This window comes from Rana temporaria, chromosome 1 (genome assembly GCF_905171775.1).
Source record: "Rana temporaria chromosome 1, aRanTem1.1, whole genome shotgun sequence".
NCBI lineage: Eukaryota > Metazoa > Chordata > Amphibia > Anura > Ranidae > Rana > Rana temporaria.
In genome coordinates this window covers 570,308,945-570,327,529 of record NC_053489.1, presented here as the reverse complement: position 1 = coordinate 570,327,529, position 18,585 = coordinate 570,308,945, and the positions used below count along the sequence as shown (strand labels likewise).

General features: G+C 41.5%; 1 protein-coding gene across 5 annotated transcripts in view; it reads left to right on the top strand.

The window, feature by feature from the left end:
- The window catches only part of MICU3 (mitochondrial calcium uptake family member 3), a 262,036-nt gene that overhangs the window by 126,356 nt on the left and 117,095 nt on the right, over positions 1 to 18,585 (top strand). For all 5 annotated transcript variants that reach the window (XM_040334668.1, XM_040334669.1, XM_040334666.1 and 2 more), the window contains exons 5-6: positions 2,619 to 2,666; positions 8,693 to 8,775. In XM_040334668.1, coding sequence (XP_040190602.1) covers positions 2,619 to 2,666; positions 8,693 to 8,775 — 131 coding nt within the window. The remainder of the gene's footprint in view (positions 1 to 2,618; positions 2,667 to 8,692; positions 8,776 to 18,585) is intronic.

Below are 18,585 nucleotides of genomic sequence, written 5' to 3'. Positions count from 1 at the left end.
GTTTTCGTCTGCGCCATTTTCACAGTGATGAAAACAAAAGTAAAATTGCAGAACATTTTCGTTCACTGATGGAAAACTATGAAGAAAATCAAAATGTGAGGCAGGGACGTTTACGCTCGTGAACCAACTTCCAGTTTTCATGGAGCTCCACCTGCTTTCGCTCCCAGCAAGCAAGCCACTGTGTGCACCACGACTGCCAGAGACCAGAGCAGCACTGTGCATTACAGACAGCCAGGCTTACTGAATCCAAATGAGTCTGTCCCACTCCCGAGCAGAGAGCAGAGCAGACTGTGAGTGTGTAGTACATTACAATTACAGCAGGCCTGAGGCCTCCCCTTAGACCACCATCCAGCACTTTGTGTGCATTACACAGTTCTCCTCTGGCCACGGCAGGGGCATCCAGGGCACTGTGCATTATAGGTCATCCCTCAGATGACCACCACCCAGCACTGTGCAGCATTACAGGCTACCTCTGACCACTGGCAGTGGCATCCAGGGCACTGTACATTACATTATATGGAAATGGTTTTACATGAGTTACAAATAAGGTAGAAAAATAACAAAGATACACCAGTAGAGCAGAAAGCCCCAAGATCATTCATTTCATATCCATTTGATAGTTGACTGTAGTGTCATCATGTAAAAGAATAATAAAAATGGCTCACCACAGATCAATCATTTTGGACTCCGTCTCACAGTCACTTTCTTTCATTGGGGAGTCTTCCTCCCTAAAACTGGGTGGTTCTGCTGCTGCTGCTGTGGTTTGTTTAAATGTTGCCACCATATTACTCCTATTGTCTGTTATAACGCTTAGGATCTTCCTCTTTGGTATGTCCCACTCGTGCAAGCATTTGTCCACACAGTGATTTAATTGACTGTGGAGTGTGTGGGTGGGCTTTGGGCTACTTAGAATGATTTTAGTCGACTAAAGTGTACTGGAGATTTTAGTAGACTAAAATATGACTAAATTGAAAACAATTGCAGAAGACTAAAATTGGACTAAAACTAAAATGCCATTTTAGTCCTAAGTCTAAAACTAAATAATCGAAAATGGTAAAGTTAACACTGGATATTAGGCCTGTGTGTACCAGGTTTTAGTATTTTAACCACTTAAGGACCGCCTCCTGCACATTTACGTTGGCAGAATGGCACGGCTGGGCACAGCCACGTACCTGTACATCCCCTTTAAGTGCCCAGCCGTGGGTCGGGCGTGTGCCCACGACCCGGACCAAAGCTCCAAGACCCGCCAGCTGGAGCCGCGGACCCAATCGCCGGCGGGGTCCCGCAATCGGTCACAGGAGCTGAAGAACGGGGAGAGGTGTGTGTAAACACACCTTCCCCGTTCTTCACAGTGGCAATGTCACTCATCGTCTGCTCCCTGATATAGGGAAAGGCGATCAGTGACGTCACACGTCCAGCCCCGCCCCCTATACAGTTAGAAACACATATGAGGTAACACAAAACCCCTACAACATCCCCTAGTGTTTAACTCCTAAACTGCAATTGTCATTTTCACAGTAAACAATGCATTTTTATAGCACTTTTTGCTGTGAAAATGACAATGGTCCCAAAATTGTGTCAAAATTGTCCGATGTGTCCGCCATAATGCCGCAGTCACGAAAAAAATTGCTGATCGCCGCCATTAGTAGTAAAAAAAATAAAAAATAAAAATGCCATAAAACTATCCCCTATATTGTTAACGCTATACATTTTGCGCAAACCAATCGTTAAACGCTTATTGCAATTTTTTTTACCAAAAATATGTAGAAGAATATGTATCGGCCTAAACTGAGAAAAAAAATGTTTTTTTCTATCTTTTTTGGGGGTATTTATTATAGCAAAAAGTAAAAAATATTGTTTTTGTTTTTTTTAAATTGACCCTCTATTTTTGTTTATAGCGCAAAAAATAAAAACCGCAGAGGTGATCAAATACCACCAAAAGAAAGCTCTATTTGTGGGAAAAAAAGGACGCCAATTTTGTTGGGGAGCCACGTCCGCGCAATTGTCAGTTAAAGCGACGCAGTGCCGAATCGCAAAAAACTGGCCAGGTCCTTTACCTGCGTAATGGTCCGGGTCTTAAGTGGTTAATTCAGAGATTGGTGAAATGTTGCCACATCCCTGGTATATAGGAAAAAAGGAACCCCCGGGTTGGGATTTTAAAGGCAATAACACCACTAATACGAGATAAAAAGTGTTTATTTATGCATATAAAATTGGATCACACATACGTGTGATGATCAATTAAAAAACATGACAAAGAACAAAACAACAAACATATTGTACCGGAGATTTTTCACGATTTGGAGAGTACTAACTTAATTGAACAATTATATTCTTGCTATGTACTTATGTTATGTTTGTTGTTTTGTTTTTTGTCATGTTTTTTTAATTGATCATCACATGTATGTGTGATCCAATTTTATATGTATAAATAAATGCTTTTTTATCTCGTATTAGTGGTGTTGTTGCCTTTAAAACCCCAACCGAGAGGGGGGGGGGTGGGGGAGGGTAGAAGGTGGAAGGTGACCACTTTGTATTGTATTTTTACTGTCTATTAATATATTTCTTACTATATAAGACAATTGAAATGATATGAATCTTCTCATTTTCTTTTATAGGAATGTTATCATATACCGAGTATCTCTTCCTCCTCTGCATACTAACAAGTAAGTGGTAATCCATTGAAAATCTACAGAGATTTCTTAATCTTTGTTTCAAATATTTGTGTACGTTATTCCTGCCATAGTCCGCTTGTGTTCTAAATGTATGACTGGTTAACTAGATTCAACCTCTTAAATACTTTTATAAGGGTTACAATACTTAATTATATAATGTACTACCTTAAGCTGGCCATATATTATACAATTTTATTTTTCAATTTCCTTTAGATCTACCTTTAACTACTGTATGTAGTGTAAGGGCGTACCTGGCTGCAGACAAATTGAAAGTGCATATGGTTTTGGTAAATCTAAAGAAAAATTGTACAAGAACATTTTATAATGTATGGCCAGCCTCAGGGTACCCATGGATGGCAGTCACCAAATCTATTGTTTTGGCCATAATAATCATCCTCTTGCATGGATGGATCTCGTACTGGCTAGTTGCTGTCATGGGATGAAAGTACATCAAATAGGGTAGAAAAATCATTCTGACTAAAACATCCCATAGATTATGCAATTTTCTTTGAATCCAACACGGGTAGATGGAAAGAAAATTGTCTAATTCCCTTATCAACACAGTCAATGGAATCCCTCTTGCAGTGTTGGAGCCTTCTTTGCAGAACACAATGACCCGGATTCAGATAACCTTTACGCCGGCGTATCTATTGATACGCCGCGTAAGTGCTATGAAGCGCTGGCGTATCTTCTTTCTGTATTCAGAAAGCAAGATACGCCAGAATTTCCCTAAGATCCGACCGGCGTAAGTGTCTTACACCGTTGTATCTTAGGCTGCATATTTACGCTGGCCGCTAGGTGGCGCTTCCGTATATTTCCGCAAGGAATATGCAAATTAGGTATTTACGCCGATTCAGAAACGTACGTCTGCCCGGCGCATTTTTTTACGTCGTTTACGTTAGGCTTTTTCCGGCATAAAGTTACCCCTGCTATATGAGGGGTATCCTATGTTAAGTATGGTTGTCGTTTCCGCGTTGAATCTTGAAAATTTTACGTCGTTTGCATAAGTCGTTCGCGAATAGGGTTGTACGTAAGTTACGTTCACGTCTAAAGCAATGACGATTTGCTGCGTAATCTCAAGCATGCGCACTGGGATTTTTTCACGAACGGCACATGCGCCGTTCGGAAAATAAGTGGGGTCACAGTGAATTTATATAAAACACGCCCACATCATCCACATTTGAATTAGGCGGGCTTACGCCGGACCTCATACGTTACGCCGCCGTAACTAAGGGCGCAAGTTCTTTCTGAATACGGAACTTGCGCCCTAATTTACAGCGGCGTATGTATCTGAGATACGTTACGCCCCGCCAAAAGATACTCCAATGTATCTGAATCCGGCCCACAGATCTCATCACCTGCTCCCATGCATGTCTTCAGGACTTTTCCAGAGCCTCTCCAAGCCTATGGAACTCCTTACCCCAATCTATCCGCCTATCTCCTTCTCTATTGGCTTTTAGAGGATCCCTGAAAACCCTCCTCTTTAGAGAAGCCTAGCCTTCCCACACCTAGCAACTGTATTTTCATTTGCATCCATCTGATCATCTCCCACAGCTACTACCCTTTGTTCCACTTGACCCTCCCTTCTAGATTGTAAGCTCTAACAAGCAAGGCCCTCTGATCCCTCCTGTATTGATTTGTATTGTGACTGTACTGTCTTCCCTGATGTAAAGCACTGCGCAAACTACTGGCGCTATATAAATCCTGTATGATAATAATAATCACTGCTGGCACCTATAGCCGCTGGCATTCATCGCATGAAAAAAATCTGAATTGCTGGTTGTACTGATGTCGATCAATAGATCGATTTTAGTACAATCAGCCTACCCATAGTTGGATCGAATCTTGGCTGGTCCCCACGGAATAATGGCCCCACAACAATTTGGTCTATCTCAATGATACCAGAAATACTCTATCCAGTGCAGTAATTTACAGTCCAAGTGTAGTTTCCATTAAAATGAAGTGGAAATGAACTCTTTTAATTCCTTATTTGTATGGTAGCACAAAGATATCTCTCTGGGAAAGCAGCAGACTCTCTGTAAGGATGCCACTTTCTCCTGCTGAGGCAGAGCTAGAACCCAGCGATCCGCACGGTAGAATGAGCTTTGCTAATTACATAGCTCTATCTCTTACCCACAGTAAAAGTGCCCATCTGTCATTATCCTAAGGGCTTAAGCTGGCCATATAATGCGGAAAATAATTATTTGTTCCCCTGCAGATTTGTAAGGTTGCCACTTACAAAGAAATGATGGTCTATAATTTTATCATAGGTAGATAGAGACAGAATATCAATCAAAAATCCAAAACGCATAAAACAAATGCTTTAAATTAAGTGGCAGTTCAGTGAGTAAAATAAGTATTTCAGAAACCCTTGCTGGCAAGCACAGAGGTAAGACGTTTCTTGCAGTTGGTGACCAGGGGCCGGATTCAGGTAGGAGATACGACGGCGTATCTCCAGATACGCCGTCGTATCTCGGAGTTGCGGCGTCGTATCTATGCGCCTGATTCATAGAATCAGTTACGCATAGATTTCCCTAAGATCCGACTGGCGTAAGTGTCACACCGTCGTATCTTAGGCTGCATAATTACGCTGGCCGCTAGGTGGCGCTTCAATCGATTTACGCAAGGAATATGCTAATTAGGTAGATACGCCGATTCACAAACTTACGTACGCCCGGCGCTATTTTGTTACGTCGTCTATGTTAGGCTTTTTCGGCGTAAGGTTGCTCCTGCTCTTATGAGGCGTACGCAATGTTAAGTATGGACGTCGTTCCCGCGTCAAATTTTTAAATTTTTACGTTGTTTGCGGAAGTCGTTCGCGAATAGGGCTGTACGTAAGTTATGTTCACGTCTAAAGTATTGACGATTTACGGCGGAATTTTGAGCATGCGCACTGGGATTCTTTTACGAACGGCGAATGCGCCGTTCGTAAAAAACGTCAAATACGTGGGGTCACACTAAATTTAAGTAAAACACGCCCACATCATCCAAATTTGAATTAGGCGGGCTTATGCCGGAGCACATACGTTACGCCGCCGTAACTTAGGGCGCAAGTTCTTTCTGAATACGGAACTTGCGCCCTAATTTACGGTGGTGTAAAGTATGGGAGATACGTTACGCCCGCACAATATTACGCAGGGCTACCTGAATCTAGCCCCAGGTTTGCACACATCTCAGGAGGGATTTTGGTCCACTTTCCTTTTACAGATCTTCTCTTGGCATCTCAAAGTTTCAGCTCCCTCCATACATTTTCTATAGGATTAAGTTCTGGAGACTAGTTAGGCCACTCCATGACCTTAATTTGCTTCTTCTTGAGCCACTCTTTTGTTGCCTTGGTGGTATGTTTGGGGTCATTGTCATGCTGGAAGACCCTACCACGACCCATCTTCAGTGATTGCTTGTGCAATACTCTCCAGGCTCCTAAAAAAGAAAATTGTAAAAGCACATTTTTTTACCTGCAAACAAAAGTGCATTTTTTTTTTAAGTTGAACTAATTCTTTTAAACCAATCAGCTTTTTTGTCAAAACTTAAAGGGTTTGTAAAGGAATTTTTTTTTATCTTCCTTTACCTTAATGCAGTGCTGTTTTCATGTCCTCATTGTTCGTTTTTGCTCTCAAGTTGCTGTAATTCTTCTCTGATCTCCACACTTCCTGGTTGTCTGTTTCCTGCTAACCACAGTGCTGGGAGCTTTCTCTCTGTGGTCACTAATCAAGGAGGTGTGATTACTGTGTGTCTAAAACCCCTCCGCACCAATCAGTTTAATTTTCCAAACCATCACTGCCCTGTATTGGCTCTGTGGCTCTGTACAGCACAGGCAGGAAACAACATGCAAAAACGAAACTAGAAACTACAGGTACATTATATGATTGATTTTTATCTATTTTTAATCATTTTTAAAAGGAATCAGTTAACTATTATGGGCCAGATTCACGTAGCTCAGCGGATCTATAGATCCGCTCGATCTACGTGAATTAAGATCCGCTCTCGCAAGTTTAGGAGGCAAGTGGCTAATTCACAAACCACTTACCTCCAAACTTGCGACGGCGGATCCTAAATCCCCCAGCGGAATTCAAATTCCGCGGCTAGGGGAGTGTCATATTTAAATCAGGCGCGTTCCCGCGCCGATTTAAATGCGCAGGCGCCGTCCGCGAAATTTCCCGGCGTGCATTGCTCCCACTGACGTCGCTAGGACGTCAGTGGTTGCGACGCTTACGTAAACGACGTCCGTCCGTATTCGAGAACGACTTACGCAAACGACGTTAAAAAATTCAAATTCGACGCGGGAACGCCGGCTATACTTAACATTGGCTGCGCCTGATAAAAGAAAGGGTAAGTATACGACGGGTACGCCGCTACGGAAACGTCGTAAGAAGACTGCGTCGGGTCCGCGTACGTTCGTGAATTTGCGTATCTCGCTGATTTACATATTATTTCTTGTAAATCAGCGGGAACGCCCCCGGCGCCATTTTTAAATTTAAAAATAGATCCGACAGTATAACACAGTGTAACACTGTCGGATCTAGCCCTATCTATGCGTATCTGATTCTATGAATCAGGCGCATAGATAGGACCAGTTTACGTCAGAGATACGATGGTGTATCTGTAGATACACCGTCGTATCTCTTTGTGAATCTGGCCCAAGGTCTCTATACCCTGTAAACAGTCATTTCAGCAAAAAAAAAAATTCCTTTACAACTCCTTTAATTGAAGCTGAAGTCAGAAGCTGATTGGTTTCTATGCAGAGCTGCACCAGTTTTTGCACTCTCCACTTTTAGTAGAACAAGAGTGGAGTCTGCATCGTGTAATATCGCTATATTAAATAATGGTTAAAAACATAGCCATTGCACTCACATCATAATTGTATAAAGAACGCAATTAGACCTGGAAGCGCAGCCGCGGCGTGGGTTCCACAGGCCGGAAATGACATCATCGGAATTCCCGCCCATGGACCCATAACTTGTAAACCCTCCATTGCCTATAGTAGTTATAATTTATCACTGCCTGTACTATATTTCACCTGCAGCCTCATTTAATATATAAGAAAGCCACATTACCAGTACATCAATGTGAATTTTGTATTTATACAAAGGACTCATGATACCAATACACCAGTATGAATTTTGCTTCTTTGCAATGAAAAGCCACTTTACTGATGAATTGTAAATGTTTACAAAGGAACCACATTACCAATACACCAGTATTCACTATATATATTTTTCAAAGGAGTCCAATACCAATACAATATGCAAGTGTTTTACATTTTTACAACAAAGTAACGATACACCAGTATGAATGTTTTTCAACTTGATGTCATGCCACCTGCAATGCCATGAAAAATGTTCATATAAATATCATCAGTCATATTCAGAATGTAAACCAAAAGTACAACTAATATTAAAGGGGTTGTAAAGGTACATTTTTTTTCCTATATAGCTTCCTTTACCTTAGTGCAGTCCTCCTTCACTTACCTCATCCTTTGATTTTGCTTTTAAATGTCATTATTTCTTCTGAAAAATCCTCACTTCCTGCTCTTCTGGCTGTAACTCCACACAGTAATGCAAGGCTTTCTTCCTGGTGTGGAGTGTCATGCTCGCTCCTTTCTGTATCTGCAATGTAGAGAGCATCCTGACTCTCCTGTAGTCCAAGGGAGGGGGCGAGCACGACACTCCACACCAGGGAGAAAGCCTTGCATTACTCTGTGGAGTTACCGACATAAGTACAGGAAGTGAGGATTTCTCATAAGAAATAAGGACATTTAAAAGCAAAATGGAAGGATGAGGTAAGTGAGGGAGGACTGCACTAAGGTAAAGGAATTTATTTAGGGGAACATTTTTTACCTTTAGGATTTCTTATTATATAATAATTTTATGATCTACTGTGCCATTATTCCAAGGTAATTTAAATATTTTTAAACAAGATATTGGAAGTAAAGGTAATAGGTTAAAGCTGAACTATTTCCTTTCATATAAATATGTAGTTTTACAAATATAAATAACACATTTATTTGGTATTTTCAGAACCTCATGCGGGTTTCAAGATTGCATTTAATATGTTTGACACAGATGGAAATCAGATGGTGGACAGAGAAGAATTTTTGGTGGTAAGTGTTTAAAAGTTTTAAGATAGTTGTCACAGCAAGCCGTGTGGCCAGCAATAAGTACATCTAAAGACTTCCATGTGAGAGTCACCAAAACTATGCAATGCACAAGATCATAAAGTAAACTCGCTTCACTATTCCTAAGTGGGACAAATCTTCCTTTATTTGTGTATCACAGCTTCCCCTTCCAGACACTGCAGCTCATAGTGGGGGGACTTGAGCAACAGAGGTAGGACTGTCATTCCAGAAAGCAGTGGGCTTTGGTGTGCCCAGGTGCTGATGGACAAGTCACTGGCTTTTAAATTGGCAGTAACAATGCTGATAGCCACATCCCCTGCAACGTCTAAAACACATGTATCATCAAGGGCAATGTTACAGACAGTGCATGTCCCTATCTGTGCTCTGCTTTTTTTTATTCGTTTTTATCCTGAAGCCTATTAGGAAGTTTATTGTAAAGCATTTTCAGATCATGGTAAAAGGCACTTACCTAGAGACCTGCCATGTGTTCGCACATAACCTCAGATCAAGATGTCTGCAGGAAAGGGAGTGTTTTGATACTGTAAACCTCTTCAGGGAGGGTTGCAGTGGTTATAACCAGGCCCGTCGCAACAGGACAGGCAAAGAAAGCAATTGCTTGGGGCCCCGAGCTGGCCTGGGGCCCCAGCATCCAGCGGCTTGAAAAGGCACAGGAAGAATATTTTGCAAAAGCACCTGTGTGATGTGGATATCACACAGATAGCTTCACCCTTGCCGAGCTGCTGCGTCACTGCGTCCTATGCCTGCAGCCCACGCGGTACAGGAGATTCAGTTTGTTGTAGCCGGCTGGACTGACAGGAAGTGCACACACTGAGTGCTCTGTGCTCACTTCCTTTCAGTCCGGCCGGCCAGGAACAACAACAAACTGAATCTCCTGCCGGTTGCCGCGCGGTACGAGGTAGTGTAGGGAGGGGGGTTAAAAAGAACGGGGGGGGGGAGACAGTCATTACAAAAATATGTTAGCTGACAGTGACCATAAATATTACCCTACCTGCATATTATGTTACGTATTATAAACAAAACAATTACCATAGATTTCTTTCCATTCTCTTTACCATCCCATTTCCATTTTATAGCTTATTTTTTGAATCGGGTAATATTTATTAAAGTTTTTTGCAAAAATGTACAAAGCAGAGAAAATACTCTACAATAGACTCTACTGTAGAGTCTTTTCTTCTTTTTTACATTTTTGCAAAAAGCTTTAATAAATATTACCTGATTCAAAAAAGAAGCTATAAGATGAAAATGGAAAGAAATCTATGGTAATTGTTTTGTATATATTACCTGATTCAAAAAAGAAGCAATAAGACCAATTTCACACTGGAGCGTATTGCAGGCGCTATAATATTAAAAATAGCGCCTGCAAACTGCCCCTAAGAAGCTGCTCAATTGTCTCCAGTGTGAAAGCCCCCTCACACATGTAGTTCTCGGGATAGTAAAGTTTCTTCAATGAGATTATTTCTCAAGACAGCAGAGTTTTGCAGAGCAGGCAGAAAGCGTGGCCCATTATTTAACCTTTTCTTTGCAGGCGTAGCTTAGTTTTACTTTTTGAAATAGCAATAGAGTTATGCCGCGTGATCGGATTTTCTGTCGGAAAAACCTTGGATGTTTTATTTTCGACGGAATTTCGCTCAAGCCTGGCTTGCATACACACGGAACTTTCGTCCGTCAAGAACTCGTGACGTACAACACTCCGACAGGGCGAGAAAATTAAGTTCAGTGCTTCCGAGAATGCGTTAAATTGTTTCCGAGCATGCGTCGGAATTTTGCGCGTTGGAATTGATTGGATTTTCTGATAGGAATTTTTTCCGTCCGAAAATTTGAGAACCAGGTGTTGGTGGAAACATACAAACAGTCGGAATTTACGTTCAAAAGCTCACATCGGACTTTTGCTGTCGGAATTTCCGATCGTGTGTACGGGGCATTACTTTATGAACCCAGATTCTCCATTATACATTCAGGGCTGAAAATGTGTTTAAATATATAGTTGACCTTTAAAATATACACCTGTGCCCTCATTGATGTTCAAGCATTTCGACAGTTAACACATTATCAAAGTCCTTTTTTGCTTTTAAACTAACCACATCACAGGTCCTTTTCCGTCATGTTCTAATATCAAAAGAAAATAAAATATGTTTTATGTCAGTAACTCGTGCAGATTAAAATATCCAGATGTGAAAATAGGTAATTACAGGTAAGTGCAGGAACATTAAAGGACACACAGTTGAAGGAAACGCATTCTTCATTCTCTTTTACCGTTTATTCCAAAGGAGCCGGACAGATTAATGTTTACCTGCAGCACTTGGAAAGTGTCCATTCTTTGTCTTCCTCTTTTCCAAGATAGGTAATTTCTTGATTTAGATGCATTTTACACAAGATTGTCTGTATAATCAAAGTGCAAACCTTTCCTTTCTTTCAAGTTCAAAAGAAATTGGATGCTTTGACTTTTTGAGATCAGAGAAAAAAATTCCCTGAGATGGGTTCGACGGAATATAATGCTATGACGCCTTTTTAAGGAGTAGGTGGACAACTCAGTAAAATGGGTATATTCTAGAAGAATGTATGTCTCTATACAGGTGAAACTCGAAAAATTAGAATATTGTGAAAAAAATTAATTTGTTTCACTAATGCAATTTAAAAGGTGAAACTAATATATGAGATAGACTCATTACATGCAAAGCAAGATAGTTCAAGACGCGATTTGTAATAATTGTGATGATTATGGCTTACAGCTCATGAAAACCCCAAATCCACAATCTCAGAAAATTAGAATATTGTGAAAAGGTGCAATATTCTAGGCTCAAAGTGTCCCACTCTAATCAGCTAATTAAGCCATAACACCTGCAAACAGTTCCTGAGCCTTTAAAGGGTCTCTCAGTCTGGTTCAGTAGGAATCACAATCATGGGAAAGACTGCTGACCTGACAGTTGTGCAGGAAACCATCATTGACACTATCCATAAGGAGGCAAAGCCTCAAAAGGTAATTGCAAAAGAAGTTGGATGTTCCCAAAGTGCTGTATCAAAGCACATTAATAGAGAGTTATGTGGAAGAAACAGGTGCACAAGCAGCAGAGATGACCAAAGCCTGGAGAGGATTGTCAGGAAAAGGCCATTCTAAAGTGTTGGGGACTTTCACAAGGAGTGGACTGAGGCTGGAGTCATTGCATCAAGAGCCACCACACACAGACGGATCCTGGACATGGGCTTCAAATGTCCTATTCCTCTTGTCAAGCCACTCCTGAACAACAAACAATGTCGGAAGCGTCTTACCTGGCCTAAAGAAAAACACACCTGGTCTATTGCTCAGTGGTCCAAAGTCCTCTTTTCTGATGAGAGCAAATTTTGCATCTCATTTGGAAACCAAGGACCCGGAGTATGGAGGAAGAATGGAGAGGCACACACTGCAAGATGCTTGAAGTCCAGTGTGAAGTTTCCACAGTCTGTGTTAATTTGGGGAGCCGTGTCATCTGCTGGTGTTGGTCCACTGTGTCTCATTAAGTCCGGGGTCACCGCAGCCGTCTACCAAGAGATTTTGGAGCACTTCATGCTTCATTCTGCAGACGAGCTCTATGGGGATGCTGACTTCATTTTCCAGCAGGACCTGGCACCTGCCCACACTGCCAAAAGCACCAAAACCTGGTTCAATGATCGTGGGATTACTGTGCTTGATTGGCCAGCAAACTTGCCTGACCTGAACCCCATAGAGAATCTATGGGGCATTGCCAAGAGAAAGATGAGAGACATGAGACTGAACAATGCAAAACAGCTGATGGTCCCTATTGAAGCATCATGGTCTTCCATAACACCTCAGCAGTGCCACAGGCTGATAACTTCCATTCCACGCCGCATTGAGGCAGTAATTGCTACAAAAGGGGCCCAAACCAAGTACTGAGTACACATGCATGCTTCTACTTTTCAGAGGTCCGATATTGTTCTATGTACAATCCTTGTTTTATTGATTGAATGTAATATTCTAGTTTTCTGAGATTGTGAATTTGGGGTTTTTATGAGCTGTAAGCCACAATCATCACAATTATGACAAATCACGGATTGAACTATCTTGCTTTGCATGTAATGAGTCTCTCTCATATATTAGTTTCACCTTTTAAGTTGTATTAGTGAAATAAATGAACTTTTGCACAATATTCTAATTTTTCGAGTTTCACCTGTATATACTTCTGCCAGCTTCAAAGCGTACATCCAGCTTTCATTCCTTGAAAAGCAATGAGACCGTTTAATTGCTTGTTACTCCAAAAAAAATAAAAAAATTTAAGGCGTGTGTTGAATTAAATGGTCCACTTTTAGGACTCATCCATTGACCTCAAGCTAATTGTTAGTTGTCAGCACAAACTCTTGAACGAAAACTTTTTTTGTTTGTTTGTTTTTGAGTATAGTGGAAGAGAATTAGTACCACTGTATGTTTTTGCTTTTTGCGTCCTCATTGAAGGAATTTCCCCACACTTCCTGTACTGGTTTGGATGGAAGTTTGGAGAATTATCACCAGTGGGATAACACACAGCAAGAGAAATCCCTTCTAAATTATATCCAAATCTAGAAAAAATGTTTCACTGACAGACTCAACCTTTTTGACTTCAGCAAGAGATAAGTCACTTTGCTTCTGTTAGAACAGTGGTTCTCAACCTTCTAGTGTCGTGACCCCTTGATAACATTTCCCAAGTTGTGGGGACCCCTAACAGTAAAATTATTTTCGTAGCGTAGGTTGTCGGCACCCAAGGCAAGACAAGTAATTTGCGCTCCCTGAGTCCATTACACTCAGTATTGAACCCCCTTATGGTACATTTTAGGATGTGCCACTCTCTTTGTTCTCCTTTCTTTCCCCTTTATCTCTCTCTATCCTAATTTCTTTTTTACCCCTCATCCCTCTCTCTTGCCGTCTTTCTTGTTCTTTCTCCCCCTTTTTCTTTGTTTCTCCCCCTTTTTCCTCTCCCTTCCATGTATTCTCTATTTTTATTCCTTCTCTTACTCCTTGGTGGGGGGGGGGGGATGAGTGGTAGTGCTGGCGGGGAGTTGGGATTAGTGGAAATGCTTGGGGGGAGTTCTGATCAGCCAACTTAGGTGCTCTTGATCAAGGTCATCTGCTGATCTGAGAACTGTAGTGGGGCCTTTTAATGGCAACTCTAATCACAGATAGTGTTACTCACTGTGTCTCCAGCTTCACTGTGTCTCCGACTTTATGATGTCTCGTAGCAGTGACACCTATGTGGAAATCGGGAGATGGGTCTCCTCTAGCCCCTCCCACTTCACATTCCTCACCAGTGAGCTGACCTCTAGTCTCCGCCCCCCCAACCATGCCGTGAACTGAATGGGTGGCTGCGAAGGGGCCGAGTGGGCTGCATACTCCAGGGACAGCCCTGCTGGGCGGCCGCAAAAATGCTGGGAGAGCAAGGAACAGCCCAGGATTTGGTGACCCCTGGCAAATCATCATTTGACCCCCAGGTTGAGAACCACTGTGTTAGAAGCTTCTGAGAGGAGCATCATGTTGCTTATAACTTCTAGTAGAAGTCGGCTGTTCAAAAGTGTTACAGCCACTAAAATTATAATTCCGTTAGCAATATTACTATATACAGAACATTAATGCTTCTCTCCTTCAAATATGATTTACTATTGACATCATAGGCAAGAGGGTTAGAAAAGTCTGATTAAATAATCCAACCAGGTTAATAGATGTTCATGTCAGATTTAACCAAAGGTCATTGCCAAAGTCTCAAGGTACCCATAAACTTGATTAGTGTTCTGATTTTCCAAGTTGCGGATTTTACAGCGTCTTCAAGGTGCTTTGGCTACCTGGTCTCTGAAATGCTAATCTATTTAATAATACATTTGAGACTCCAAATGTATATTTCTTAGTAGTTTGTTGTAGGTGCATTGCATTCATTAAGTATTAAGACCCACTTCACTTTTTTAAAATTTGTTATGTCGCAGCAGTTGTTTTGGTCACCTCTCTTACTTAGAACCTTCTCCCCTGATTGCTCAGTTTGGCTTGGCACCCCAGATCTGTGCCATGCAATAATCCTGTCTCTGAACTCTGCAGGCAGTTCCTTTTGACCTCATGGCTTTTGCTCTGATACAGTATACGTTGTCATCTGTGAGGCCTTTTATAGAGTGGTGTGTGCCTTTCCAAATCATGTCCAATCCATTTAGTTTACTACAGGTAGACTGTCAAACACCTTGGCAATGATCAAGAGAAAAGTGAGGCACTTGAACTTTATTTCAAGTGTTACAAAGAGTCTGAATACTTTTGCCAATGTGATATTACATTTTTTCCTTTTTTAATACATTTGCAGACAGTTTTAAAATTCTGTTTTCACTTTGAATTATGGGGTACTGAGTGCAGATTAACGATAAAAAATGATATTAACCACATAGCGATCGCCGCACGCACATTTACGTTGACACAATGGCACAGGCAGACAAATGGGCGTACCTTTCCTCGGGCGGCCCACGATTGCGGTCAGCAAAGGCAGAACAGGGGGATGCTTTTGTAAAAAAGGCATTCTCCAGTTCTGCCTAATGACATGTCACTGATCTACTGTTCCCTGTGATCAGGAACAGTGATCAGTGACGTGTCACTGGTAGCTCCTCCCCCTAACAATCACTCTCTAGGACACACTTAACCCCTTCAGTGCCACCTAGGGGTTAACCCCTTCACTGCCAGTGTAATTTTCACAGTAATCGATGCATTTTAATAGCACTATATCACTGTAAAAATGACAATGGTCCCAAAAATGTGTCAAAAGTGTCCGATCTGTCCGTCATAAAGTCGCAGTCATGATAAAAAATGCAGATTGCCGCCATTACTAGTAAAAAATAATTATAATAAAAATGCTATAAAACTATCCCCTATTTTGTAGACGCCATAACTTTTGCGCAAACCAATCAATATACGCTTATTGCGATTTTTTTTTTTTTTTTTTTTACCAAAAATATGTAGAACAATACATGTTAGCCTAAACTGAGAAAAAAATTGCTTTTTTTTAAAAAAAATGATTGGGGATATTTGTTATAGCAAAAAGTATAAAATTGTCGCTGTATTTTTGTTTATAGCACAAAAAATAAAAACCGCAGAGGTGATCAAATACCACCAAAAGAAAGCTGTATTTGTGGGAAAAGAAAGGACTTAAATGTTGTTTGGAAACCACATCATACGGCCGCGCAATAGCAAAAAGTGCTCTGGTCTTTGGCCAGCCAAATGGTCTGGGGCTTAAGTGGTTAAACAACTGTAGTATCAGGCTGCAACATAATATTGAAAAAGTGAAGGGGGTCTGGATACTTTATAAATGCACTGTATGTGGTTTAGTAATTTCACACTATTTTGGTATGCTCCTAACATAATGGCAATGAACTGGGAGCGATGTGACAATTTAGCTGGCTGAGTCAGCGGGTGTTGGATTTAGGTTGATTGTTATACCAAAAATGTGCACAAATTCCTGAACAGCTGACAGCTCCATGTTGGCTTCTCTCCCACGCAGAGATATGTTGACTCACAACAACCAGAAAAAGCTTTCATTTTATGTACAGGCCGAAGACTCATCCCATTCTAAACAATACAGCAGTTTAAGTGTTACTGTGAATTGCTGCATGCAAACATTCCCAAAGCTGGAAGAATTGCGTAAGCCATATAAAAGAACCTCTGAGCATTCTGTTGACAATGATAGGACTCTCGATAGATCATTGTTTTCTCTCATGCATGCCCACTAGGCAACATACAGTGAATTGGGCAAAAAAACAAACCCCCCCCCCCCCCCCAAACCTATTTTTCTTCTGTGACTCATGGGCTGTATTCTAGTTCCTGGGCAGCCTCACAAGTGACATGGCTGTTTCAGAATGTATACTGTATGTGATATAGAAATCTGATTTGCATTTAGGTGGTACTCAGTGATGCAGAAGTCAGTGCCATTCTCTGCATCAGTGACATTAAGTGCAGACGGTACACCTTCTAGGTACAAAATAATGACTTCAGGTGACAGCACTGCAAAGTTTTTTTTTTTTTTTTTTAAATTGTTAAAAAAATATATAAGCCAGAGTTTGGTTTTAAGGGCCCTTTCACACGGGCGGATCAGTAATGATCCGCTCCGTGTCCGTAAAAGCTCAGCGGGGATTCTCCGTAAAATCCCCGCTGAGCTGTCGGCTGACAGGGCGGTCCCCGCACACTGTGCAGGGACCGCCCTGTCTTTCCTCCGCTCTCCCCTATGGGGGATCGGATGAACACGGACCGTGTGTCCGTGTTCATCTGATCCGATCCGGCAGACGGAAGAACAATAGGGTTTTCTTCCGTCCGCAAATGCGGATCTTTGCGGAGGCGGACAATTACGGGTGTCAGCGGATAGTCATCCGCTGACTCCCGTAATCACATAGGGACCCATGTATGTCCCGTTTTCATCCGCAAACGGACAGATGAAAATGCGGACATACGGTCCGCTAGTGTGAAAGGGCCCTTAGCGCGATCTTATAACATTCTAATATCCTGTAGTGGAGAACCCAGTTCCCACTGTAATTTTAGGATAGTTACCAAGTATAGGTAGAAATATTGGCTCTACGTAAGACATACATACAACTAATTTCTGCAAATACAGATGTCAATAAATATAGAAAAGTATGAATGCATGATGACAATACATGCTAGGTAATTAAGTCACCCTATGGCCACATGTTTTAACTTTAAATTAAGGATTGTCTGGAATTCATTGGTTAACTTCTATAGTGAATTAAAAAATACAATTGGGGAGGTAAAAAGCCCCACAAAGAGATCGAATCCAAACAAAATAACATAAAAAAAAGCACAATCTCTCAAAAAACGAGGAGGAAGAAGAAGAAGTAAATACCTCAACTTCGGAACAAAAATGAGTACAAGAATATATCCTATGCATTAAGGTAAAAAAACATCCGATGGTACCGCCCCCCCCCCCCCCCCCCCGAGCACCCGTTTTACTTACCTGACCGTTCGAAATTCCCGGGCGCGTCCATGTGATGTTCTTGGGTTCCCAGCCTGGCCGTTGATTGGCTAGGCTGGGCGAATTGATAGCAGCGCAGCCATTGGCTGGCGCTGCTGTCAATCACAGCGGATGACGCGGCGCGCTGGGGGGCGGGGCCAAGTGATGCAATCGGCGGCTATGTCCGCCGCTGTATCACGGGAATGCGCTCGCAAAAGCTTTCCACGGTGTGAGCTCGCTCGCTCGCATGAAGGTGGAAAGCTTTTGCGAGGAGGAGCTGACACAGCCGAGGGACCCCAGAACACACGGATCGGGGACACTCTGTGCAAAACGAGCTGCACAGAGGAGGTAAGTATAACATGTTTGTTATTTAAAAAAAAAAAAAATTTACTTTAGTGTTCCTTTAAAATGTAATACAAAAATATGTTAAAAAAAAAAAAATAGTCCTCAGAAAAAAACAAAAACATTCTAAATAGACACATCGCATCCAGTCTGTATAATGGACACTCAACGTAGAAAATTATGCTAAAGGTAAAAAAAATTGTTAAATTTCAAAAATAAAATGGAACAACCGCTTGTTGCTTTCTAACCAGGTACAGTATAGTCTAATGCCCCGTACACACCATCACTTTATGTGATGAAAAAAAACGAAGTTTTTAAAAACGTCACTTTAATTGACCGTGTGTGGGGGAAAACTTAGTTTTATGTCTTGTAAAAAACGACCAAAAAAAATTGAAGCATGCTTCAATTTTATGTGTCGTTTTTCAAATGTCGTTTTTTACTTCACAGAAATTGACCGTGTGTAGCAAAAAACGTCGTTTAAAAA